Here is a 27,324-nt window from a genome sequence, read left to right as displayed (position 1 = left end):
GACAGTGGAGGAGCACCGACTCTCTCCTGAAGTTATTAGGCTAGCGGATCAGCTGGTCCAGGGCCTCATTTGGTCTGTGATGCTTCATTGAATGCTGCGCCCTTGTTATCCAGGGCTTCGGTTTCAGAATGGTTCTATGCACACGGAGGTGTAGTGGTTAACTTCATAACTTGGCAGCAAGAGAGTCATTGGTTCGAATCCGGACACCGAATCCGGACACTGACACCAATCTGCCTGGAGCTTGCATTGTCGCTCCCTGTGTCTGCGTGGGTTCCTCCGGGTACTCCGGTTTCCTCCAAAGGCATGTGTGCATACACCTACATAATATACATACACACTATGTGTGTGTATTATTTAGAGGCAACCCTCCCAGGCCGTCAAAGGCCCAGCTGGGGGACTAATCTGTCCCTGGGTGCGTAAGCCGATCACACCGGCACCCAAATCCTGCCAATGTATGTAGCCTTCCCTCCCTGTCTCTAGGTGGGAGGGGCGGCTTGCAGGTTCACAATTCGGTGAAACCTCCCTGCTCTCCGACCAGTGGGTCTGCAAGGTGGTCTCTTCGAAGTACTAGATAGGGTTTCCTCCTATCCACAGAACAAAGTTCTTTCCTCGTGTCTTCCTCTCCCGGCCCGTCGGTCTGCCTTGGGCAGTGTGGGATTTGCTAAGCTGCGGGTTAATTTTACCTTTCCTGCAGGACGAGAGGTTTGGGGTTTTCTCCTCAGGCCCTAAATACTTTTTGTGAACGTCGGGTAGTGCCGCATGAAATCCATTCGTTCGGTGGTAGCTGCGCTCCATCTGGGGGACGTCCTGGCGTCCTCGGACATCAGGCACGCATACATGCATGTCCCGTTTTGCGCAGGTCAGTGTTTTTTTTTCTGTGCTTTGTGATGAGAGAGGGTCTCTGTTAGCCTGTGGCCCTCCCTTTTTGATCTGGCGTCAGCACCATGGGTTTTCAGCTGGGAGCTCGCACTTATCCTAACTTTGTTGGGACAGCGAGGCTTTGTCTCATTGGCTACTTGGACGACTTTCTTCTGAGAGCAGCTTCTGTCTCAGATCTAGTGGATGTTATTCCCATTCAGACCGTCTGAATATTCGGGTGGGTGTTAAACGTTTAGGCCAGAAGGTGTAGCTCAGTGGCAGCAAGCCTGCCCTTCATGTGTGCGACCCAGGGTTCAAACTATGGGCATGCTAGGTTCCGACTCGGTGTTGGAGTATCTAGGGTTGATCCGGACTCCTCGGTGGCGAAGGTCCTTCTTCCCCTGGATAAATTGCAGGCTCTTCAATCTGTGGTGAAGGTATTGGCATCACGCAATCTGTCTTCTCTCCGAGCGCCTGCTGGTCCGGGGCCTTTGGGTAGCCTCCTTCGAGGCGGTACTGTATACCCAGTTCCACACTCAGGTTTTCCACGGAAAATACTGTCCAGGTGGTAAAAATCTCTGGTCTCTGAAATCATCAGATTCCGGTGCGCCACCTAGTCAGAGTCTCTCTGAGTTGGTGACAGAGATCCCCGACTCTTCGGTCCGGAAAAATTGTTTGTTCCTTCCAGTGGTCGTGTTTACGACGGATGCCAGCCTCACAGGTTGTGAACCTGGGGGGTCCAGTCGGCCCTAAGTCGCTGGACTTGCGTGAACCTACGGCCACACCTCCCACTCTCGTCTGGTCTCAGTAGCTACCCAGGGTCGGACCTGGCTAGTGCTTGGGTGGGAGACCGCCTGGGAATACCAGGTGCTGTCTACCGTTCATTGTCCTACTATTTTGGCAAACAGGCTATGCTTCTCCTCGTGTTCGAGGAGGTTGCAAGGTCGTCCGATCTGGTTTCAGCCGGCCAACGCCACGGCCGTGGCTTTGGTCTATCATCGGGTATACCGGCAGGCGGACTACTGGAGTTGCCAGATGCTGGACCAGGGCGACTGGTCTTTATGCTTGGGGTTTTTCAGCTCCCTTGCAGGAGGTGAGCCTCACAGGGCATGGATCTCCTGGCCGCTCGTCTCCACCGCAAGGGTGTCAAAGTTAGTGGCCAGGTCTAGTGATCTGGTACAGACGTGCAAGTCGCCCTGGTGGCTCTGTGGGGTCTGTATCGGTGACTTTTTGCCGTTCCTCCATTGTAGTTGCTTCCTCGGCTGCTCCACAGAGTGGAGGCTGAGGAGATCCCGATGATTCTAATCGCTCCAGATTGACCTCGGCATCCTTGGTACGCTAATATCAGGCACCTGGTAGCGGAGGTACCCTGGCGGTTGCCAGGGTGGGAGGTCCCTCTGTCTCGAGGTCCCATACTTCCTCCTTTAGGCATGGTACGCGCTTTGCGGGTGTACCAGCCTGCAACGGCTCTGTTTCGGAGTTCTGACTGTCTTTTTGTGTCGTCTGGTCCACAAAAGGCCCTGGCGGTCTTGTCGACCACCATTTCTTGGTGTATCAGGCAGGCTGTCATACAGGCCTATGCTCTTAGGGGCGGGCCCCCCTTTCCGGTCACGGCGCTTTCGACCAGGGCAATTGGTGCTTGACTGTCTTTTGTGTCGTCTGGTCCACAAAAGGGCCTGGCGGTCTCGTCGACCACCATTTCTTGGTGGATCAGGTAGGCTGTCATACAGGCCTATGCTCTTAGGGGCGGGCCCCCCTTTCCGGTCACGGCACTTTTGACCAGGGCAATTGGTGCTACCTCGTTTTTTTTTCCGATATCATGCGTTGGTCTCACAGGTGTGCGAGGCGGCGACTTGCTTGTCCATTCACGCTTTTTCCAGAATTTACATGGTTGCTGTGAGTGCATCTTCTGATGCTTTTTTCGGCCGCTAGTTTTTGCCGGCGGCTGTTTAAAGTTGCACCTCCTCAGTTAAGGAGCTCTGCTTGTTTTGGGGTGAAGTTAAAATGGGTTTTACTGATATATTTCACACCCCTCGTTTTTGACACTGCTTGGGGACGTCCCACTTGTTAAGATTTAAGGAGCTGTGTCCGTCCATGGACGATAAGAGAAAATAAGATTTTTTTTGTACTCACCGTAAAATCCTTTTCTCTGAGTCTATGGACGGACACAGCACCCACCCCTCCTTTTTAGGTTTGTACTGCTTGTTACAAACTAAGGCTGCATGCTGCAGTGAGGATGCTTATGTCTGGAGGGACCGCCCCCTGGTTGGGGCTGTTCAACTTTGTTATTGTAACGTGTATTAAATTATCTAACATGTTTCTGCCTAGTCCTCTCCTGTAAACAGGGAACATAACCCACTTGTCAAGATTTAAGGAGCTGCGTCCGTCCATGGACTCAGAGAAAAGGATTTTACGATTAGTACAAAAAATCCTATTTTTCATCCATGGACGGACACGGCTCCTTAAATCTTGACATTTGGGTTATGTTCCTGTTCATAGGAGAGGACTAGGCAGAACATGTTGGTTATCTTAAAACATGTAACTTTAACAGCCCCGCCCAGGGGGCGATCCCTCTGGTCATAACCCCTTACCCTGCAGTATGCAGATCAGTTTTTTTCTGCCTAGCAGAGAAGGACATGGCTCCCTTTTGGGCCCAGAGTCCTGAGGAAATGTTTTAAAAAAAAAAAAATTTGAAATTTTTGTGATTCTTCCATCAACTGCCGGCTGGGTGTCAGGCTGGATATTATAGATCCTTGTAGTCTCCCCAGTCCAGCCATTGAGCGTGAGCAGTCCTCAGCTACACGCTGGGTTGGCCACGACATACTCCATGGCTCCAGGGGTGGCCGGTGAGCATATGCTCCAGGGTCCACATATGACTGGGCTGCTGTTGTCTCACTCACAGTGGACCAGGCCGACAGCTACTCCGTACCATCGGTTGTGGGTCTGTCAGAGACGCGCCAGCATATCCTCGCAAGGACTGGTAAGTATGGTTTCTCCTGCCTCGGCGTGATGGAACGGCTGGGCATTCCTGGGTTTAAGGGGTTTTCCTGTCCTCCCTTTCCCTGCTCTTTCACCCATTCACCATTTCCCCTCCTGCCCTAGGGTCCGCTGCGACCGGGGTGTACCTATGGGGCGGGCTCCGGGTCCCTGTAGGGCACAGAGGTCCGCTTTCTGTGAAGGGGGGCGGGGTCTGTCTCCTGGGAAGGTCCCTGCCACGGCCTTCTCGTCCACATTGTGGTGCTCAGGCACAATTTTTACAGCGCCTACGCCATATTTTGTGTGCCTGCCTTTCTCCATTGAAATTTCCATGGATGGCCATTTTGCCGTGGCCGCGCTGTGGCGCAGGTCGGTATTGCGGGCGGCCATTTGCTTGTGGTCCGCACCCGTTTATCTGAGGCGTCTGGCGGCCATTTTGGTGTGGATTTTGGCCTCTAGCAGTGGCTTTCTGAACGGCGCACAGCTCATTCTCCTCAGTTTTTCCTCACAGCTTTTTCCTCACACACGCTATGGATACAAGGAAGGTGGGCAGCGGTGCTGAGCGGTCTCCCTCTGGGTGGTGAGTCCTCTGGGTAACCCCCCTCCGGTCAGTGCAGCAAGGAGGGTGGACTTCTTAAGTGTTTTTTCACTTAGTCCCTGAGGGCTGTCAGTGGGTGAATATCAGTTAGTCAGTATCTGGCCTTTTTTCCATCGTCCGGGTCAGTGCAAGACAGAGCACTTGTGAGTGCACTTATTGATGCTGTGAGGGTCTCTCTTAAGCTGGAAGATACAGCTGGGACTTCCACAGAGGGGTCTGTCTCTTTTGGGTTGAAGGTTTTTCCTTGTGTTGCTTTTTTTGATAAGTTTATTGATAAGGAATGGGAACGGCCGCAGAAGTCTTTTGTGGTTCCTCAGCGCATTGCGGTCCGTTATCCTTTTGAAAAAATGGGCCTCTCCTCTGGTCGTAGACCCCCCAGTCTCTCGGCTAAATAAGGTAACCACTCTCCCAGTAGAGGGGACCCCTGCCTTTAAGGACCCTACTGATAATAGGTCCGAAGCGGTGATCCACTCCATGTTCACCATGCTGAGGTCATCGTTGCGACCTATATTGGCTGCAACTTTGGTGTCTGACACTCACTGTTGCAAAATCTTTGCCCATTCAGACTATAGAGGAGCATCAGCTTCCCCTGGAGTGCATACGACTGGCTGACCAATTGGTACAGGGCCTTGTGTATGTCTATGATGCTACTCTGGATGCGGCCCCCTTGATCTCCAGAGCCTCTGTATCTGCGGTGGTACTGCGCCGCCTGGTTTGGCTGAAATGCTGGTCCGCTGACCAAGCATCCAAAAAAGCTCTGGCAGATTTGCCCTTCAAAGGTGGGAGGCTTTTTGGTACCTCACTGGACGACATTATTAAGGATGTCACTGGAGGTAAGAGCACACTTCTCCCGCAATCCTCTAAGAGAAAGGAGTCGCGCCGTAAAAAGGGGCCCTTCTATTCCATGCAGAAGCGGTATTTTCGTCAATCAGGGTCAGCCAGCAGATCTTCCCAGACTGACAAAGCTCCAGCTGGGGGACAGAAGCATCACTGGGTGCCCAAGCCGAACAAGCTGGCTAACCAGCCTGCTACCGCATGAAGTTTTGCCCCCGCCCGACTCAAGGGTGGGGGGATGGCTTTGTGCGTTTGCAGCTCGGTGGACCTCCCTGCTCTCCAACCAGTGGGTCTGCGAGGTGGTCACTTCGGTGTACAAGATCGAGTTTTTTTTCTTGTCCGCAAAAACCGATTCTTTCCTTCAAATCTACCTCTCCTTTCAGCTCGTCGGTCTGCTTTGATGGGAGCAGTACAAGACTTGCTCAGGTGCGGAGTAATTTTACCTGTGCCCCTAGAGGAAAGGTTTCAGGGTTTCTATTCAAATCTTGTTTGTAGTCCCAAAGAAGGACGGGGTCCGTCCAATCTTGGACCTCAAGGCACTCAATGCCTTTGTGAGGGTGCAAAAGTTCAGGATGGAATCCATTCGATCAATGGTTGCTGTGCTCCATCTGGGGGACTTTTTGGTGTCCCTGGACATCAATGGCACATACTTGCATGTCCCCATCTGCACCAGACATCAGAGGTCTCTGCGCTTTGCGATCGGTGAAGACCACTATCAGTTTGTGGCTTTTCCCTTTGGCCTAGCATCAGCACCGAGAGTGTTCACCAAGGTGCTAGCCCCGATTCTGGCTTTGCTAAGACAGTGAGGCATTGCTATCGTAGGCTACCTAGACTATCTTCTGAGAGCTGCTTCTGGCTCAGAATTAGAGGAGAACAGTCAGACCCTCCGGGAATTTGGTTGGATACTGAACATCCAGAAGTCGCTGTTGGTACCGACTCGGCATCTGAAGTACCTAGGGTTGATCCTGGACTCCTCGGAGGCAAAGGTCTTGGGGTTAGGAGAAGTTGCAGACACTCCAGTCGGCGGTGAAATTGTTAGCATCCCGCAAATGGTGGTCGTCTCCGTTTTTTGCATGCGAGTTCTTATGGTGGCCTCCTTCGAAGCAGTACCGTATGCCCAATTCCACACGAGTATTACAGAAAGAGATCCTGTCCAAATGGAACAGATCTCCATTGTGTCTGGATCGTCAGATCCAGGTAAATCACCTGGTCAGGGCTTCCCTGATTTGGTGGCTGAGATCCCCGACTCTTCAGTCCGGGAAGTCGTTCGTTCCTTTTCATTAGTCTGTGATCATGACAGACGCCAGCCTCACAGGTTGGGGGGGTCCATTCGGCCCAGGGTCGCTGGGCTTCTGGACGAATCTCGCCTGCCGATCAATGTACTAGAACTTTGAGCGATCGGGCTGTGCCTCTCCTCGTGGTCGCAGAGGCTACGAGGACGTCCGAACAGGATCCAGTCGGACAACGCCACGGCGGTGGCCTATGTCAACCATCAGGGGGGAACACTGAGCTTGGCTGCGGTGCCAGAGGTCGCTTACATCCTAAGGTGGGCGGAAAGGAGCGTGCCGGCTCTGTCAGCCGTTTACATTCTGGGCGTAGAAAACTGGCAGGCGGACTATCTAAGTTGCCAGATGCTGGACCAAGGGGAATGGTCGTTACATCCAGAGGTGTTTCAACTCCTTTGCCGGAGGTGGGGCATGCCGGACGTGGATCTCCTGGCTTCTCGACTCAATCACAAGGTGTCGAGGTTCGTGGCCAGGTCCAGAGATCCTTGGGCAGACGCGTTGGTGGCCCCGTGGGGTCAGTATCGACTAATTGTATGCCTTTCCCCGCTGAAGTTGCTTCCTCGTCTGCTCTGCAGAGTGGACACAGGGGGGGTCCCGGTGATTCTAATATTTCCATATTGGACCTGGCATCCCTGGTACGCCAACCTTGTGCGCCTGGTGGCGGATGCACCCTGGCGGTTGCCAATGAGGGAGGACCTTCTGTCTCAAGGTCCCATACTTCATCCTGCTTTACAGTCAGGTGCGAAGAGACCGAGGTCTGTCAGATTCGGTCATTTCAACCATGCCGAGGGCATGGAAGTCTTCTTCGCGGGAGATCTACCATCGCACTTGGAAGGCCTACATGTGCGAGGAGATGGAGTGACATCCACAGACTTATTCGGTTTGCAGGGTCCTGCTGTTTTTACAGCGTGGAGTGGATCAGAAACTTGCCTTAAGCACCATTAAGGGACAGATTGGCTGTTTTCTTTCAACGTCCCTTGGCGATCCACTCGCTGGAAGGTACCTTTGTGCAGGGGGTTCGACATGTGCTTCCCCCGATTAGACCACCGCTTCCTCCGTGGGATTTGAATCTGGTGTTCTCGGCTCTTTAGGAGCCTCCTTTTGAGAACGTCAGAAATGCCTCTTTTGACGCTATCTCAGAAGGTGGCTTTTCTAGTAGCCATTACATCTGTCAGACGTGTTTCGGAGTTGGCGCCCTTGTCTTGCAAGTCTCCATACTTGGTCCTCCACAAGGATAAAGCGGTGCTACGCCCGCAACCTTCTTTTCTTCCGAAGGTGGTTTGTTTTTTACCTGAATGAGGACATTGTACTTCTGTCCTTGTGTCCTAGACCGTCGCATCCCAAGGAAGTTGCGATGCATACTTTGGACCTGGTACGTGCCCTACGGGTGTACCTGTATGCTACAGCTCCGTTCCGGAGATCTGACTCACTGTGGCGGTATCTGGTCCGCAGAAGGGCCTGGCGGTCTCGCCGGCCACCATTTTTTCGTGGATCAGGCAGACCGTCATCCAGGCCTACGCCCTTAAGGGGCGGGCGCCTCTTTTCCCTGTCATGGCGCATTCGACCAGGGCAATTGGTGCTTTCTGGGCTTTCCGACACAAAGTGTCTGTTTCACAGGTGTGTAGAGCGGCAACTTGGTCGTCCGTTCACACCTTTTCCAAATTTTACAAGGTTGATGTGAGTGCATCTTCTGATGCTTCCTTTGGCCGCAAGGTTTTGCAGGCGGCTGTTTGAGTTTGCACCTCCTCCGTTGAGGAGCTCTGCTTGTTTGGGGTGAAGGTTTTTTGTTTTTTTTCATGCCCACAAAGTTTCGTGGCTCAGGTAAGTAAAACGGGGGGGGGCTAGGGGGCCCGAAATTGAAAGGCGTTTTTTCACCTTAATGCATAGGGTGCATTAAGGTGAAAAAACGCAAAGCTTTACAACCCCTTTTAAGGCATGCTGGTTATTCCTTTAAAGGGGTTGTAAAGGTTTGTCTTTTATTTTCTAAATAGGTTCCTTTAAGCTAGTGCATTGTAAGTACACTTACCCTTTCCTTCGATTTCCCTTCTAAATGTTTTTTTTTCTTTGTTTGAATTTCTCACTTCCTGTTTCTCCTCAGTAAGCTTTCCACCATAATCTGAGCAGTGGAAAGTCATTTGGAACAGCTTACTGAACACCTTACTGAGGAGGAACAGGAAGTGAGAAATTTAGACAAAGAAAACAAAGAAAAAAAAACATTTAGAAGGGAAATCAAAGGAAAAGGTAAGTGAACCAACAATGCACTAGCATTAAGGAACCTATTTAGAAAATAAAAAACAAACCTTTACAACCCCTTTAATTTAGGTTTTTATTGCTGTCTGTGACTCAAGTAAGGAGATGGATGTACTCTCTCTAATTGCATCACCTAAAGCTGGCCATACATTATACTATTTTCTTATTCAATTTCTTTTAGATTTACCTTTAAATATACAGTATAGTACAAGGAAATAAAGAGAAAATGTTGCACTGTCAAAATAATGATATATATTTTAAAGTCTTTATTTAATGAATCATCAGAGGATATGAACCGTTGAAGTCCTTCACATAATCCAAAACACATTCTATGTTTAAGCCCAGCTTCACACCGGGCTGCGGAAATTACGCCGTGCGAGTTCAGCTGAACTCGCATGATTTCACTCCCGCTTGTCGGTCCCGATTTCGACCGCGATTACAAAGACATCTGTGCAGTTTCTGCACAGATGTCAATGTAAATTGCGGGCCGAAATTGCAGAAAGTAGTACAGAAACTACTTTTTGAAATCAATGCAGCGCCGCGTCACACCGATTAGGACAGTGCCATTGTGGTGATCAGATACTACCAAAAGAAGGCTCTTTGTGGGGAAAAAAATTACATACATTTTATTTCGGTACAGCATTGCATGACTGCGCAATTGTCAGTTAAAGTAACGTAGTGCTGTATTGAAAAAAATTACTTGGTCTTGAAGGGGGGTAAGTCTTCCAGAGGTCAAGGGTTTAATTGGGTAACTGTGTGGCAAATGAGGTTTAGTGTTAATAAATGTAAAGTTATGCACTCGGGGGCTTAAAAAAAGAGTGTGCTGGTTGATCATAACCTTAATAATGGCATACAATACCAAGCTGCGGTTTCTAAATCAAGCAAAATCTTTTTTTTTTTAAGGGGTATGGACTGCAGAGAGTGAGATAACTTTGCTCCTGTACAAATAATTAGGAAGACCTTATCTAAAATATGAAATTCAGTTTTGGGCACCAGTTAAAAAAAAAAGGTAATGGTGAACTGGAGACAGTGCAGAGAGAGCGACCAAAACTGATAAGAGGCATGGAGGAGCCCAGTTATTGAGAAAAGATTAGCTGAACTACAAATACGAGATTTCGAAAATATAATAGTGAATCTAAAAACAGAAAGAAATAATAAAAAAAAGGGGTGGGGGTTAAATAAAGGAGTCTGCAAGACTAGGCCGAGTTCCACTGCCACTGGCTAAAAAGTACAGTAGGTAATTGTAATGCTTAGGCTACCATGGCATAAGTACTTCATTATTAAAGGATATTGGCATTGCATATGTAATCCAAGGTTTCCATATTCTCTCAAACTTGGTGATCGTGTCCGTATCTTTTGCTGTCATTTTAGCATAGGTCATAGAGTTATTCATCCTTTCTTTCACTTCGTTCACTATCAGATTAGGAGATTTCCAGGCCTTTGCTAATGTCTGCTTCGCTGCTGTGAAGAGCTGCAATAGCAGTATAAAATACATATGTGTTATATTATCAGGTTTCAAGTTGAGCAATGCTGTTTTGGGGTCTAAAAGAATTTTCTTTTTTGTCAATATACTTGCTATATTAAAAATCTCTGTCCAAAACATCAGCGCCTTCGGACACGACCACCAAATATGAGGATATGTACCTGTATCAGAACATCCCCTAAAACATTGCGCAGAATAATTTTGCACATATTTTGCTACCCTAGCCGGTACTAAGTACCATCTTGTTAGCACTTTATAATTTGCCTCCATCGCTAGTACATTTGGGGAGGCTGTTTTTGTGTTATACCATATTTGATTCCAATCAGATGCATTTAAGTCAGTTTCTAGATCCTCCTCCCATTTTCAGACATATGATAGTTTATCCATATTGAATTGTATTAGTGATTGAGAATATAAAGCAGATATTGTACCCCTAGCATGCGGATCTTTTTTTACAAATATTTTCAAAAATAGACAAGCGGGTTAACAAAGGTGAAGAAGTTATTAGAGGCATAAAAAAGTTTTTTATTTGGAGGTATCTGAATAATTCCGATTGCGGTATACCATATGATTCACATAATGTCGGGAATGAAATGAAAGATGTGGAGTCGACAAATTTGTGCATGTACATGATATCCCTAACAGCCCATTCCTTAAATGATTTGGGAAAGACCCATGCAGGATAAAATGCCGGATTTTTATAGAATGATAACAATGGATTGTGGGGAGATTGTAGTTTTTTTTATTTTGAATCTATCCCATAGGGAAAGTAAATGTTTAATAATGGGGTTTCTTATATTTCTGCGCGCTTTGTGAGAGACCCACAGCACATTGGATAGTGGAATGGGATCACATTCAATTGCTTCTATTGATACCCAGAGAGGTATTTCCTGTTTTGCATGATATTTAGCAAGTGTTGCTATTTGTGCAGCTCTGTAATAATGCTCAAAGTTGGGGTATCCGAGTCCCCCCTTTACTTTGGGGAGGTATAGAGTTTGTGTTTTTATTCTTGGTTTGGAAGAACCCCAGACAAATGATGAAACTCTCTTCTGAACTATCCTCAAGTAATATGCAGGTATTGGGATGGGTAGCACTCTAAAGAGGTACAGTATAAAAGTTTCGTTATTATCGTCATTTTGACTGCATTGATTCTTCCAAACCATGATAATGGGAGATGGGTCCATGAATTCATTAAATTTGATATTTGTTTTAGAATTGCGGGATAGTTATGTGAGAATAAATCTGATATGGATGCAGTAAGATGTATCCCTAAATAAGGGATGCATTTTTCTGGCCATTCAAATGGGAGGCCTGTTTTGGCCGCACTCAGTTCTATGTTTGAAAGGGATATATTCAGCGCTAAACATTTTTTTGGATTGATTACTAAGCCTGAAAATGTTGCAAAATGATTCAGGATTGGGATGAGATTAGGGCCTGACACTTGGGGGGATGAGAGAAATAGGAGGATATCGTCAGCAAATAGGCATATTTTGTGTTTGTGTCCTAATTCTATGCCTAAAATAGTGGGGTCAGATCTGATCTTTTGTGCAAGTGGTTCAATAAGGAGGGCAAATAACACAATCCCTGTCGCGTGCCTCTTTTATTGCTAAAAGGGTCTGATTTATACCCTGCATACTTAACATATGCTTTCGGATTATTGTAGAGTTCCATGATCCATTTTGTAAAATTAGGGCCAAAACCCAATTTTTGTAATGTGTATTTTAGGTATGACCATGAAATGGAGTCAAATGCTTGTTTGATGTCTAAAGAGAGACAACACGCTGTAATTCCTCGCTTTTTTACTATGTGTGCTAATAGGCTCGCCCTACGTATATTGTCGCGTGGGCATAAAACCAACTTGGTTTAGATGGATCAGCGTTCCAATAACTTAAGACGATTTGCTAATATTTTGGCTAGTATTTTGATATCCGTATTCAACATAGAAATAGGACGATAATTTGTACTAAGGGTGTCATCCGAATATGGTTTAGGGATCATACATATTATGGCCAACAATGATTCTTGCCTAAAGGTTTTTTGTTTTAATAAGTCATTAAATGCTTCTGCCATCCTTGGGGACATGAGGTCCTTGAAGGTTTTATAATATCGAGCTGAGAATCCATCAGGTCTGGCCTTTTATTTAATTTGAGTTCTTTAATGGCAGCTGCTACGTCTTCTTGTGTGATTGGTTTTTCTAGTTGTGTTTTTTGAGTTTCCTTCATTTGTGGTAATTGAATTTGTGAGAAGGAGTCTGCTTCCGTGTCATTAAATGTATTAGCCTCTGAATAAAGTGTTTTCAGGTGGGAACTGAACTTCTGTACTATTTTGAGTGGGTTACTAGTAATAATGTTGTTCGCTATTTTAAGTTTGATAGGCTTGAAGGTCTTATTAATAGAGTTTAGTGCTCTTGCTAAATATGTGCCTGGTTTATTAGCGTTCTTATAGAATGTATGTTTAGTTCTATTTAATGCTTTGTCTGCTGAATCAGTAAGGAATAAATCATACTCTAAACGCGCTTTATCGAGACGATTTTTGGCGGTGGGAGTATGATTATTTTGGAAGGCCATGAATGATAAGTTAAATTCTGTTTGTAATTGTCTTGCCATTTGTTTACGCTCTCTTTTAAGGATCCCTAATTGTCGTTTGGAATGTTCCTCTTAATACTGGTTTGTGCGGTTCCCAAAGCGTGAGTGGGGATATTTCTGGGCTCATATTGTGCTTTAAATATTCTTTTAGGGCTTGTTTAATCACTAAGCAATAGGTAGGATGCTTAAGCAATATCTCTGGGAGATACCAAGTTGGATCATGATTTGTGGGTATAGCAGATGCTACTGTGGTGAACACTGCATTGTGATCAGACCAGGTGATGGGTATGATATTAGAGTTGAGTATTTCTGGTATCATACCAATTGTTAAAAATATATGATCAATGCGACTGAATGATTGATGTGGGTTAGAGAAATATATAATTACGTTTCGTTGGATTAGATTCTCTCCAGGAATCCGCTAAATTATATTTGGATATGAGGTTAGAGAGAGACCACTTGGCTTGATATTTTGGAGGAGCATATGGGGTTTTGTCCAAAAATGGAAGGAGGACCTGATTGAAATCACTGCATATAAAAAGGGAGCCCATTTTGTGAGTATTAATAATTTGGAAAAGATGCGACAAAGGGTACTGGTTGGGCGCATAATAAGAGACCACTGTAATAGGGTTGTCCATGATAAGGCCCGTTAGAATAAGGTATCGACCCTCTGGGTCTTTGATTTCTGATTTCAGTACAAATGGCGTAGTTCGGTGCAATGCTATTAGGATTCCCCTTTTCTTGGTAGTAGCAGATGCTGTATACACTTGTGGATAAAAGGCATTATAAAATTTAGGAGTTGTGTTTGTGGTGAAGTGCGTTTTTTGCAAACAAACAATTTGAGCTTTCTTAGCCTGAAACGATCTAAATGCTTTTGTTCGTTTCTGAGGTAAATTTAGACCTTGTATATTAAGAGTCAATACATTCAATGGAGCCATGATAGCCTAACCATTAAGCTAATCTTACCATTATTCATTGTAAAGTGGCTTCTCGGCCCAGTCCTTGCAGACAAAGGAGAAAAAGAAGAAAAGGGGGATCCAAAATAATCATCCTTAAAAAGAAAATGAGAGACAATACAGATTAAAGAATATCTGAATACAATTAAGCAGATAAAGTACTTGAGGTTTACCCGTGATAAGGGATAAAGCCCCCTATCAGGGGGAATGAGGCCCTCGTCGAATCCCCACATAATATTATGGGGATCCGAGGAGATCCTAGTGAGGCACATGTTTTTTCCGTGCACTGGAGAACAGCTTACTAAATGTGATATGCGCACTAGACATGTGCAATTCGTTTTGTTTCTAATTCGTTTTTTTTACGGAAATTCGTTAATTATGAATTTTCATATTTACGAAAATTCGAATTTACGATTTTTCGAAAATTCGTATTTACGTATTTCCGTTTTCCCCCTCGAAATTTTCGTATTTGCGAATTTCGGAAATTCGGATTTTCGGAAATGCGAAAATTTTTCGGATTTTTCAATTTTCGGATTTTTCAAATTTCTAAATTCCAGAATTTCCGAAAACAAAAAACAAAAAAACGAATGAAACAAACGAAAAAAAAACACATTTTTCGAATTTCCCGAATTTACAAAAAATAAATAAAAAAAAGTGAAATTGGGGGGGGGGGGGATGCATTAACGACTAAACTACTGGGGTAATACTAGTTATTTTTAAACTATTCCCACAATAAAATGTGGAGTTATTCAAGGTTTAAAATAATATTGAAATTTCCCCTATTGTAACATTAACCACTTCCTTACTGGGCACTTAAATCCCCTTCCTGCCCAGAGGACTTTTTGCGATTCGGCACTGCGTCGCTTTAACTGACAATTGCGCGGTCGTGCGACATGGCTCCCAAACAAAATTTACGTCCTTTTTTTCCCACAAATAGAGCTTTCTTTTGGTGGTATTTGATCACCTCTGCGGTTTTTATTTTTTGCGCTATAAACAAAAATAAAGCGACAATTTTGAAAAAAAAATATATATATATTTTTTACTTGTTGCTATAATAAATGGCTCAATTTTTTTTTTAAATTTGTTTTTTATCCTCAGTCTAGGCCGTTACGTATTCTACATATTTTTAGTAAAAAAAAAAAAAAAATCGCGATAAGCGGTTTGCGCAAAAGTTATAGCGCCTACAAAATAAGGGACAGAATTATTATTTTTTTTACTAGTAATGGCGGCGATCTGCGATTTTTATTGCGACTGCGACATTATGGCGGACACATCGGACACTTTTGACACATTTTTGGCACCATTCACATTTATACTGCAATCAGTGCTATAAATATGCACTAATTACTGTATAAATGTGACTGGCAGGGAAGGGGTTAACACTAGGGGGGCATGGAAGGGGTTAAATGTGTGGGTGTGTTCTAACTGTGGGGGGAGGGGGGTGACTGGGGGAGGTGACCGATGCTGTGTCCCTATGTACAAGGGACACAGATCGGTCTCCTCTCTCCCCTGACAAGACATGGATCTCTGTGTTTACACACAGAGATCCATGTCCTTGTCCCTGTAACCGCCGATTGCGAGTGCCTGGCGGACATCGCGGCCGCCAGGCACGCGCATCGCTATCTCTGGAATGTGGCGGGCACGCGCGCGCCCTCTAGTGGCCTGGAAGAGCGGAGGATGCATATATGCGTCCTGTCAGAGATTTAGAACCACCCTGCGGCCGCACATATCCGTACGGCCGTCGGGAAGTGGTTAATATAGGTGGTTTATACACTACCCTGAATTCACACACAAGTAGAAGATGATAAGATTGTATATTTTAAACACACAGAGTAATATTACTATCAGATCTTCAGGTATTTCATAAAAAAAAAAAAATTAAATTGAGAGAAAAAAAGAAAGTATAAACAAAAAAAAATGTTGAAGAGTGGAAATTAAGTGTAAGACTTCTTTCCTTTTGGGAAAAAAGTCTTTACATGAGTTGTATTTTCCTTTCCCAAAAAGTGTTGTTGAAGCAAAAAAAAAAAATGAGGAAACTTTTGTGATGGTCAGTCAGTCCATTGTATCTTCTTGGTCCTGGGGTTGGGATGCGAATCTGCCTCGTTTATGTGAATGGTGGGTACCATTATTCATCCCATGCTAAGGTAAATTGTTGTGGGAAGAAGCAGATGCTGATCTTCTGCGTGAGGTGGTTGCTGTGGCTGCTCCTTCAATTAGCTTGAGGTCAAGTAAGGCTTGTTGAAGTTGGTCAGGTGTTCTGCAAGTCATTTTGGTTCCTTGGTAGGTGAAGCGCAGGGAAAAGGGAAAAATCCCCATTGATATTTAATCTTGTGGTGTTGGAGTTCCAATAAGAGAGGTTTCATTGCCCGCCTCTTGGATATAGTTAGCTGGGAGATATCTGCAAATATCTGATAGTTATATCCTTGGAAGAGTAAATTGTTCTTTTCTCTGGCTGCTTCCAATATCTGCTCCTTTGTTCTGTAATAATGGAACGTGGCAATAATGTCCCTAGGGGGACCCTTTTTGTCTTTTTGGGCATAAGTGCCCTGTGGACTGGCAGTTTTTCCTGACATAAGGCTAGTATGGTGGCTTGGAGGTCTAAGACTGATTCAGGAATACCTCTGAATCTTAAATTGGACTTTCTGGCGCGGTTTTCATAATCCTCCAACCTATTTTGTAGTGTTATATTTTCCTCTTTAAGTGAGTCCAGTTCAGTCAGACATTCTTGGTTGAAAACCTCAATTTCTTCAACTTTCATTTCCAATGTTTCTGTCCGGTTCCCTAATTCTCTAATCTCCTTTGTGAGGTGATTTGTTCTGAGGTGTGCTTTAAGGCTTTATGCAGCATTTTCGACTTTAGGGCGGCTGGATTGTGGCCAGAGGAAAATGTCTCTGGCCCAGCATCAGTGAGACTAAACATGGCCTCAGGGTTTGTGGTCAGTCGGAGGAGTAAGGCCCCATCATTGGTGTTATTGGGAGTAATATCTCCTCATTGGTATCAGTGGAAGACATAGTGCTCCATTGTTGGTGTCAGTAGAAGGAATATTGAAAATGTGTTAACCTGCGCTAAGATATCTGAGGTGTAAGGCTGCTGCCTCCCTGGAAACTGTCCCCCAAGGGGCAGAAGTGGATAATAAATAGGATACTAGGGATAGTGGCGCTGCCTGTATGGACACTATGAAAGGAGCTAGATCAGGGACAATGACATATCCCCCAGATAGAACGCTGGGTGTGCAGTCTGCTCTGGTATGGCTCCTCAAATACCTCTAATCACTATGGTCCGCAGCTCATAGGGTTATAGTAGAATACAATGCCCTCTGTGTTATAAACCATAATAGGCTCAATATATGCTACTCAGTGGGCTGTGTGTATAATGTGGTAGACCTAAAGTGACAGATATGAGGTTTCTACGGAATAAATAAAGGATTGCAAATTGTAAAACCTATTCTTGGTAACTGGCCCTCACGGGAAAATACCAAGTAAATGCAGCAGGAATATAGCTGCGTGCATGAATCAAAATATATGATGCAAGGCAAAACCCAATAAATCATACACGACTATCCGTAGAATTTTTTTCCAGATATAGTAATAGTTAAATGGGCTCCTGCCCCCTGTGGGAAAGAAGAGGTATCTCTATAGACCAGCACCAAATGGTGCAGTAAATAAACTGTTAGATACACACTAAGTATATAGAAATATTGTCCATCCTGGAGGAGGAAGCAGTGTACAAAATCTCATATGTATATACAGTTCATCATTGTTCCTTATATAAACGAGACCATGGGACAATGTGCAGGAAATCTTGATAGATTGGTGAAAGTCCAGCAAGCAGGTGGGTGTGAAAGTAGTGCCTCTGTCACACAACTCCGAGTGCTCTCGGTGCTCCCCTCAGGGTTCCCCACTCACCAGATAGAAGTCCCCTCTTGGGGTGGTCCGCATGTATCGGGGGTTCAGGTAACCGCTGCTCCTGTCTGCTGCTGGGTCCTTCCTCCAAACGGGTATGATGCTGCTATTAATCCGGATAGTTTAACTCCCTTGGTCCCTCAGATAAGAAAAAACACATACGGGGGGCTCCGATAGTGTAATAAGGTCTGACACCTTAATCTTTGTAAAAAATGTATTCATAAAGGCATGTCTGATACAGGCCAATAACAGAAAAATAAATAAAGTGACTGGTAAAAATATATATAAGCTAAAAATGGCAATGTCCGCACCTGCTTCCTAAGAGTGAGGTGTACGGGCAGGATGCCAATAAGACAATTGTACCATGAAAATGTAAGCAAAAAACAAAAATAAAATAAAAGAAAAAGGAAAATCACTGGTAGCTGTAAATGGCTGGCTTGGGTCCGCCCTAGGTGACAGCTCAGCCTAGCTACACTAGGTGATGGCGTGTGTGTCCTAGGTAGTGGCGTGCGTTCCAGCCAAAACCACCTATCGTACACCCGGAAGTGACGTCACACGTACAGGCCTGACGTACGTTTCGAATTTGTGATTCGTCTTCTGAGGCTTGTCAGCGCGGCGTCGGCTGCTGATATTTATAGGAGTCGCCGAGCGGTGCTGGTTAACCCTCCCCCGGGAAGTGTCCAATCACTGTGTTCCATCCCCGGACTTATGCCCAATGGGAATGTGCTGGTTAAAGCTCAAAATTGCACCCCGGGAAGTATCACCGCAGCTCTGCGTCTCGCCCATATATCAAGACAAAAGGTTGATAAACTATATATTGTGCTTTCCATACATATAGACGGAAGCTATGTTAACCAAATCAAAGAACAGATAAATATATATTGGTGTATATAGACCTTGGCATAGCATGCATATCTTCTCTGTAACCATATGAAGATATAAATTATATACATTATAAACAGATATGATATATCGATAGCTAAATAAATAAATATACTACATGTGATAACCACAATAGGTGTAGACTATAGGTAAGTATTAGTAGGACCCTAGGCCTTATAGGGTCTGCTTGCATAAGTCCGATTTGTGAAAGGGGGTCGTGATAAGGAAGATTTAGACCAAAAATAAGGGTCCGTGGGGGTCATGTACCGCACCCATCTGGTTCTAAGTGATCCCTTTGTGCTAGGTCATAGAACCCCTATTAGAAGAAATTGTACCAGATGGAGATTAGGCGGATGGGCCTAGATACGTCCAATAAGGGGTACTAGGTAATGGGTAGGGCAATGGATTATAAATGGTTGTGTTAGATTGAGACACTAGAAATAAAAGCCGCATAGTGCGACCAAAAATTGCCCCTACCCACCCCTATGTCCGCGGTATAGACAGAAGACTACCGAGTCCACATATTATTGAATATGATATTATTTGGTAAAAATTGGGAAATAAGGTGAAACATCCTATGTGTAAGAGTGGGTGCATTACTCAATAGGGTGAGTCAAAGATTGGGTGAATGAAAACACATAATAAGGGTACTCCCATGGTGTATGTTCCAATGTGTTGGGGGGCAATTATCCTCCCCAATATACGCTTATTGATATGATATCAAGATGTGGGGTTGGCTGTTACCCTGTTAAAGTGAAGAAACCGTGAAGAATAGTTAATACATGTGGGCATATTGTCCTACCCAATGCATCAAAGGTACAGTAGTAAATACAATGTAGTGCTAGTGTGGTCAAACTGTGATTCATATATTACATAGTGTAGGTGAGAGATCCATTCCCCCATCATGTTAAACGATACATGTTAAGTCCTACATGTAAATATCCTATGTTGTAAAGTATGACAGAGTGTCACCAACAACTAAGTAATGTGTGTTAAGACTAAATAGATAAAGAAATATATAAAATAAACCTAAATAATAATAATAATATTATTGTGAAGTGATACAGTAAGAGTGCTAATAATTAACTGAGGTGTGTTCGTCTCATTACTAGGGATTGGCCAGAAAGCAGTTAAGATCTATATCGACATTCAGGCCGTGTGGCACAAGTGTCCCTAAACGGTAGATCCAGCTGGTTTCGTTCTGTGATACTGCAATTTCTTTATTGCCTCCCCTCCAATTATCTTTGATACTGTCTATGCCATAAAATATGAGACCTGAAGGATCCTTCTGATGTACTTCTTCAAAATGGCGGTATAGATAATGTTTAGAGGACCCTTTCTTGATGAGGTTGATATGTTCCCGTATCCTCACCCGCAGTTCTCTTGTAGTTCTCCCTATATATAATAGGTGGCATGGGCACTCAATAGCATATGTGACGTGGGTGGTATTACACGTTATCAAATTTCTGATCTTATACACTTTGTGGTCATTTCTCGATCTAAACTCTGTTTTCCTACGTGGTTGTTGTTTACTTTCTCTGCACGCTAGACACCTTTGGCATTTGTAAAACCCCTTGAGGTCTGGGCATATTTCCACTTGCTTAGGGGGATTAATAATATTGTGCACCAGATGGTGTCTGAGAGTGGGTGCTTTTCTATAGATAAATGTAGGCTTATTGGGAAGAACCTTTGACAGTGTACAGTCTTCCTTGAGGATCGGCCAATATTTTTTAAGAATACTTTCGAATTCCTTATACTGGGAGCTGAAACCAGTAACAAAAGGGCATTCGTTTCGTTTTTGGTTGGCCTTTGTGCTCTGCTTGAGTAGATCCATCCGATCTTTTTGTGAGATTTCTCTTTTCAGTTTCTCCAGGCTTTCAGATGTATACCCCTTCTCCTTAAATCTGTCCACAATGGTCTGGGCTTGCCTTTCAAAATCATCATTAGAGTCACAATTCCTTTTCAGCCTCAGCAGTTGTCCTTTTGGGATATTGGCCTTCCATTTCGGATGGTGACAGCTATTAATAGGAATATATCCATTCCTATCAGTATCTTTGAAGAATGTCCTAGTGTGAAGTGCTGCACCATTCTTATAAATTTCTAGATCCAAATATTCGATTAGTTCGGTACTGTACTTCCCAGTAAACTTAAGGTTGAACCTGTTGTTATTGAGGTCCGCTAGAAAGGGTTGTAATCCCTCCACTGGTCCTTCCCAGAGGATGAGGAGGTCATCTATGTATCGACGATACAGCTTGATCTCTGAATATCCTCTTTGGTAAATATACTCATCCTCCCAAACATTCATCATCAGGTTAGCAACACTGGGGGCATACCGAGCCCCCATTGCGACACCCTTTGTTTGTACATAGTACTCATCGGCGTACCAAAAATAGTTGCACCCCATCGCCAACTTCAATCCTTCTAGTATATACTGTATTTGCTCTTGTCTATATGTGGTCTTTTCATATAGAGCTGTGGCCACCCCCATGATGCCATCCTCCTGCTCAATGCTTGTATACAAGGAACTCACATCTATGGTGACTAGTATAAGGTTTTCAGCTCTTGTTATTTCTTTCAATTCCTGTATCAGTTGGAGGCTGTCTCTGAGGTACGATTTCCCTTGCTTGACTAATGGCTGTAAGAAAGTGTCAAGATACTCCCCCAATCTAGAAAATATTGAATTTATACCACTGATTATTGGTCTTCCAGGAGGTTTTGGCATCTTGTTGTGGACCTTTGGGGTATAGTATATGACAGGTGTTTTTGTAGAGCTGGAGATGAGGTATTCCGCTTCTTTGCCGCTGAGAATTCCCATGTCTTTCCCCTTTTGTACATACTTCTCAAGATTTTTCTGGTACTTTAGTTTGGGGTTGCCGTTAAGTTTCAAGTAGGTGTTAGGTACTGTAAGCAAATTGTTCATTTATTCCTCGTAGTCTTTGAGGCTTAGAATAACTAGGCCTCCCCCTTTATCCGCAGGGCGGATCACGATTTCATGTTTGTTCCCAATGTCTTTAATAGTTTTCCATATGTTTTTACTCTTTTTATCTATCTTCCTTTCCAACTTCCTAAGGTCGTTCTCCACCATTTTTTTAAATGCAATAACACATTGATTCCCTGGGTTAGTTGGATTAAATGTGGAGTTGTTTTTCAGCCCTGTTTGAATATATTGCGAATCGTTGTTCACGTTATTTTTTGTATTAGCGAAGTATTTCTTTAGATTAATCTTCCTCAAAAACTTTTGGAAGTCTATGTATACTTTGAATCGGTCTAGTGGTTTATTGGGGGCATATTTAAGACCTAGATCAAGTATATTCATTTCTGCTTTCGTGAGGGCTACTCCACTAAGGTTGAAGATGCCCTTTCCTAATGATGCCTTGGCCTTTTGTTTCTTCCCTCCCCTACATCCTCTTGGCCGTTTTCTCTTTGTGGGTATCTCTGTGGTAACCCTACTGGTTGTCCCATATGTCTGTTGTCCCGTGTTGGTTCTTGGTAGTCCGTTTGTTGTTGTTGTCCTGTCCGTGGCCCTCGATATTCTTCTATTCTTCGGGTATTTCCACGGGTACCCCCTCGGTTGCCATTCCCCCTCCAACCTGAATGGTTGTGTGTGGGTCTCCCCTGCCAGCGGCCCGGAGGTCTGTTGCGGGATCCTCCCCTGCGAAAATCCCCATTTTCTCTTGCTCTCATATGAGGGGAATTTCCCCTAGGCCTCCGCTGTTGGCCATAATGGCGATTTCCAGGTGGGGGATGTCTTGGTGTCGGTTCGTATTCATCAGAATATTCATCGGAGAGGGAGGAATATCTGTTATGGGTGCTTGGTGTTCTTCTCCTATTAGCGGGGCTCCTAGTCTGCTGGTATCTAACTCTTCTATTCCGCGATCTTGGTTGCTGCCATCCCTGGGTTGTTGCTGTTTCATAATTTCTGTCTCCCGGTGTTGTCGTTAAACCTTGGGAACTCACTCCAGGTATGGGGAGGAATATTGCCTCGCATATCATTGACAGAAATAGTTTTCCCAGGGCCAGATAAAGGCTAGCAAAGGACCACATCCAGCCCTTGGGCCGCAGTTTGGAGATCCCTGATCTAGAGGAATGGACATGTTATCCCCAAATACAGAAAGGCTTCTTCATAGAACTGTGGAAATGTGGAATAGACTCTGTCAAGAGCTGGTTCTAGTCAGCTCAGTAAATTGTTTTAAGAGGTCTGGATTCTTTCCTAAATGCACATATCACTGGATGTGAATATTTATAGGTAAAGTTAAATATCTGAAATGCCTTTTTAGGGTATCAGGAGGGAATTTTTGTGAGCAAATTGGATCATGCTTTAATTGGGATTTTTTTGCATTCCTGTGCGTTTTGGGTATTGTATATGGAGGTTTTCTATTTGTGTGTGTGTGTGTGCTGGTTTTCTTTTTTTCTGTTGGTTGAACTAGATGGACTTATCTTTTATTTGTATTTTTTCGACCAGATTAACTATGTAACCATTTTCTACTCTATCCAAAATGGTAAACAGGAGTTCATTTTATATATTCCTTAAAATCTAACTGAACCCAGGAACAAAAATTGAATATACTTTACTTCAGCTTGCCCATCTTCAGAAATAGAGGCTGCATACATTTTTCCTCTTTCATGTGGCATTCCTGTCAATAAGACACTTTATGACCTAGGGTGGCCACACACTCACTGTATTGAGGATTAGAATTGTCACCCTAGAACATTAACCCATTTTCTCCTTTTACATAAAAGGAGTTTTTTTGGAGAGTATAGAACCGTGCTTTCTGATAACAATCTGCAGAAACGGAGAGCACAGGAAGTTAGCAGCTCGCAAGATTTCTGGCAAGAACATCTGTTATTTTTCTCACTTATCAGATTACAATGGTCTATTTTATCAGACCAGTCTGAAAGGGGCAAAAAAGGAAGTTCATTTTTGAAGTTTACATACAGTTTGTCTTTTATGTATGTACTGACACAAGTTTAATTGTTAGAATACCTTTTTAGTGCATCTTTGTCACTGTATAAACTCAGTGGATCTTGCCTCTTTCTCGTAGGCCCTGGTGATCAGTAACTCTGCACGTCGCACATCTACTATTGGAGAAATTGTCAACCTGATGTCTGTAGATGCCCAGAGATTTATGGACTTGGCAACCTATATAAATATGATTTGGTCAGCTCCACTTCAGGTTGTATTGGCTCTGTACTTATTGTTTCAGGTATATGATGTTTTGTGTCTTCTCCTTTAGTTATAAATTCACCATTGTGTTTTTATATGTTATTTATTGTTTGCATTTATGACCTACAGTATAACATTTAAAGTGGTTAAGCCACTACTATAAAAACCTCCTATCACCTCTGTAACATCATAAAATGTCTCACTGTGCCTGTGTTGTATAAAAAATATGCTCATCTGTACCTACATCAGAGTGTCTCCCGACGCTCACACGACTTCTCGGCTCTCTCCTCTGCCCTCTCCTCTGCCCTGGTGACTGCTCCAGTGGGCGGGGATGAGCACTATCGCTGACGTCAGCAGGGGAGAAGAGGAGAGAGCCGAGGAGTCACGCAAGTGCCGGGAGACATATTATGTTACAGAGGGGATAGGAGTTTTTTTGTAGTTATAAGGGGAGGGGGCAGGCACTGACACAAGCAGACAGGCAGGGGTGGGGTAGGGTAGGGTAGGGGAGAGGAAGACAGAGCAGGGCTGCTTGTCATGTCCCTACAGTCCCCTCTTGGGTAACAATATGTGCCCACTGTATGTTCTTTATTAAAACAAACTGATATCTACCTTATTTCAGAGTGCGTCCTGGCGCTCATGTGACTGGCCGCCTCTCTCCTGGGCTGGCAGCTACAGCCTGAGGGCCCGAAAACTCCTGCTGAGGTCAGCCGGGAGGAAAGAGGTGGCTTGTCACGTGAGCTGCTCTGGAACGAGGTGGATATCTGCCTTTTTTTTCTTTTATATATAATAAAGGACATACAGTGGGACACATTGTTACCTAACAGAGTTGATTGTAGGGACATTACACTGTTATGAAAACAGCAGGAGGGGAGAATCTGAGAGCTGACGGGCAGGAAGGGGGGAGAGGACAGAGGAGAGCTGCGGATGACGAAGGCACATAAACTGACCACTAGGGGCGCACATCTTCACTGGTCTCACAATTTGATTCCGATTTATCTGGGCTTCAATTCCGCGATGCATCACGATTCATCACGATAACTGACAAACTCCCACTTCTGCCTGGGCTGCCTAGGCGGCCCTTCCTCCCTGCAATCTTCTGGAACACATCACAGGTCCCAGAAGATTGCCCGGCTATGCAGGACAGCACAGTGAGATATGCGCACCCGGCTGTGAAGCTGCATGCTGTCACAGCCGGATGCCTACAGTAGTATTGCCAGCACCGTGGACAGGCGGGGAGAGAATGGAGGGTTTGGGTGGCCACGTCGCTGGGACAGGTGCGTGTGTGTTTTTGCGCATACTCGTAGAATGGCGTCAGACTGGACGCTTCGTTACAGTCTGTCACTAGCCGGCCGAAATAGCGGCTCGTGGACCGAGTCGCCTGGTGGGACAGGAGGCCCGGTCAGAGCGGCGGAAGGCAGTGGGAGGTGGGGAATGTCCCCCTGGGATAACAACAGAGCGACTTTTAGCCACATAGTTTTTTTATCACTGGAAAGCCGACCGCCCACTCTAAAAACGGTACCGGGATGATGCCTGCTGTGATTTTTCCTGGTCGCATGCATCAATGCCGCATCGGGGACACACACACGCGATGCGATTCATTTCGGCACCCCTACTGACCATGGTGTCGGGGTTTAGCAGCCATGATAAACCGTGGTCTGTTTACAGGGGGGAGCGCAGAACCAGGTAGGATCAGCTCGGTATTTCAGGTGATGTAGCCAAATTACACAGCACAAGGCCTGTGCTCTTAAAGCAGAGGTTCACCCTAAAAACAAGTATATACCATTCAATCCAGCATACTGCCGACATGTACAGTATGCTGTTTTTTTTTTTTTCCGGTTTACATACCGTAGTATAGGTATTTTCCCCCCGGCTTCCGGGTAGTGAATCCCGCGGGAGTGGGCGTTCCTATTCAGAGACTAAGTGACGTATGACAAAAGCTTCACCCCCGGCGCATAATGCGCATCACCAGTTTCCGAAAGAAGCTTTTTTCGGAAACTGGTGACGCGCCTTTTGCGCCGGGGGGTGAAGCTTTTGTCATACGTCAATCACTTAGTCTCTGAATAGGAACGCCCACTCCCGCGGGATTCCCTACCCGGAAGCCGGGGGGAAAATACCTATACTACGGTATGTAAACGGAAAAAAAAAAAACTGCATACTGTACATGTCGGCAGTATGCTGGATTGAATGGAATATACTTGTTTTTAGGGTGAACCTTTGCTTTAAACATGCATTAAAGGAACAGGATCCTTTTTTTTTTTTTTTTTTTTTAGGGTTACAAACACATTAATATGAACTAATTTTGATTGTAAACTAGATTGCTAGAAACGATGCGATCTACAATATAACTTTATGATTTTGTTTTTAGAACCTGGGTCCCTCTGTGTTAGCCGGAGTTGCTGTTATGATACTAATGGTCCCTGTGAATGCAGTGATAGCAATGAAAACAAAGAAGTATCAGGTTTGTTGTTCCTTGATATTTAAAAGCGGTTTGTTTTAAGCTGTGATTGAATGGTAGGTGGATCTGCTACAGGCATACTCGACTTTGCAGCAGTTACTTATTCCATGCAAAATTCACAATGTGTGTGCAATAAAGTGTAGAGTAACACAGTTTGTCAGTTTACAGCACTGTGAAGAGTTCTTAATTTTCCAGGCCTATGTTATGACAGTTGGGTTCAGTAGCTGTATAATACATTTTTCTCTTGATTTTTTTTTTTAGTCTTTGCCACCCTCTAGTGGACATTGTGGCACAAGTAAACCTATGTGCGCAAAACGGTATGCAAAGGAGCTGTAGTATAATGGTTTACTTTAAAACAGAATACCTCTTGTTGACACCATATCTAGCCATTGTTAGTTATTGGTACATTTAAACTGAGTACCCAAAGACAACCTCTGGTTATGACGCTGAGTACGTGCATTCAACTGTTTTGGTCGACCACGGCGAGGCCTTTGCTGAGTGGAACCTGTCCTGTTAAACCGCTGTATGGTCTTGGCGAACGTGCTGCAGCTCGGTTTTATGGTCTTGGAAATCTTATAGCCTAGGCCAGGGATATGCATTTAGCGGACCTCCAGCTGTTGCCAAACTACAAGTCCCATGAGGCATAGCAAGACTCTGACAGCATCAAGCATGACACCCAGAGGCAGAGGCATGATGGGACTTGTAGTTTGGCAACAGCTGGAGGTCCGCTAATTGCATATCCCTGGCCTAGGTCATCTTTTTGTAGAGCATTCTTTTTTTTTTTTTTTTTTTAGCTCCTCAGAGTTCTTTGACATGAGTTCCCATTTTGAACTTCCAGTGACCAGTATGAGAGAGAGAGAGAGAGCGATGACACCAAATTTAACACACCTGCTCCCAATTCACACCTGAGACCTTGTAACATGTCACTTGACATGGGGGAGGGAAAATGGCTAATTGGGCCCAATTTGGACATTTTCACTTAGGGATGTACTCACTTTTGTTGCCAGCAGTTTTGACATTAAGACCCCTTTCACACTGGAGGCGTTTTTTTTTTTTTTTTTAGGTATTTTGGTGCTAAAAATAGCACCTGTAAAC

General features: G+C 44.6%; 1 protein-coding gene across 3 annotated transcripts in view; it reads left to right on the top strand.

Annotated features, from left to right (window-relative positions):
• The window catches only part of LOC120943551 (multidrug resistance-associated protein 1-like), a 650,821-nt gene that overhangs the window by 189,119 nt on the left and 434,378 nt on the right, over nucleotides 1–27,324 (top strand). For all 3 annotated transcript variants that reach the window (XM_040356917.1, XM_040356914.1, XM_040356915.1), the window contains exons 10-11: nucleotides 23,653–23,814; nucleotides 26,140–26,232. In XM_040356917.1, the coding sequence (XP_040212851.1) occupies nucleotides 23,653–23,814; nucleotides 26,140–26,232 (255 nt within the window). The remainder of the gene's footprint in view (nucleotides 1–23,652; nucleotides 23,815–26,139; nucleotides 26,233–27,324) is intronic.

Source organism: Rana temporaria, chromosome 6 (genome assembly GCF_905171775.1).
Source record: "Rana temporaria chromosome 6, aRanTem1.1, whole genome shotgun sequence".
Classification (NCBI taxonomy): Eukaryota; Metazoa; Chordata; class Amphibia; order Anura; family Ranidae; genus Rana; species Rana temporaria.
Note: the sequence above shows the minus strand (reverse complement) of the source record. Positions and strands in the feature narration are given on the sequence as shown.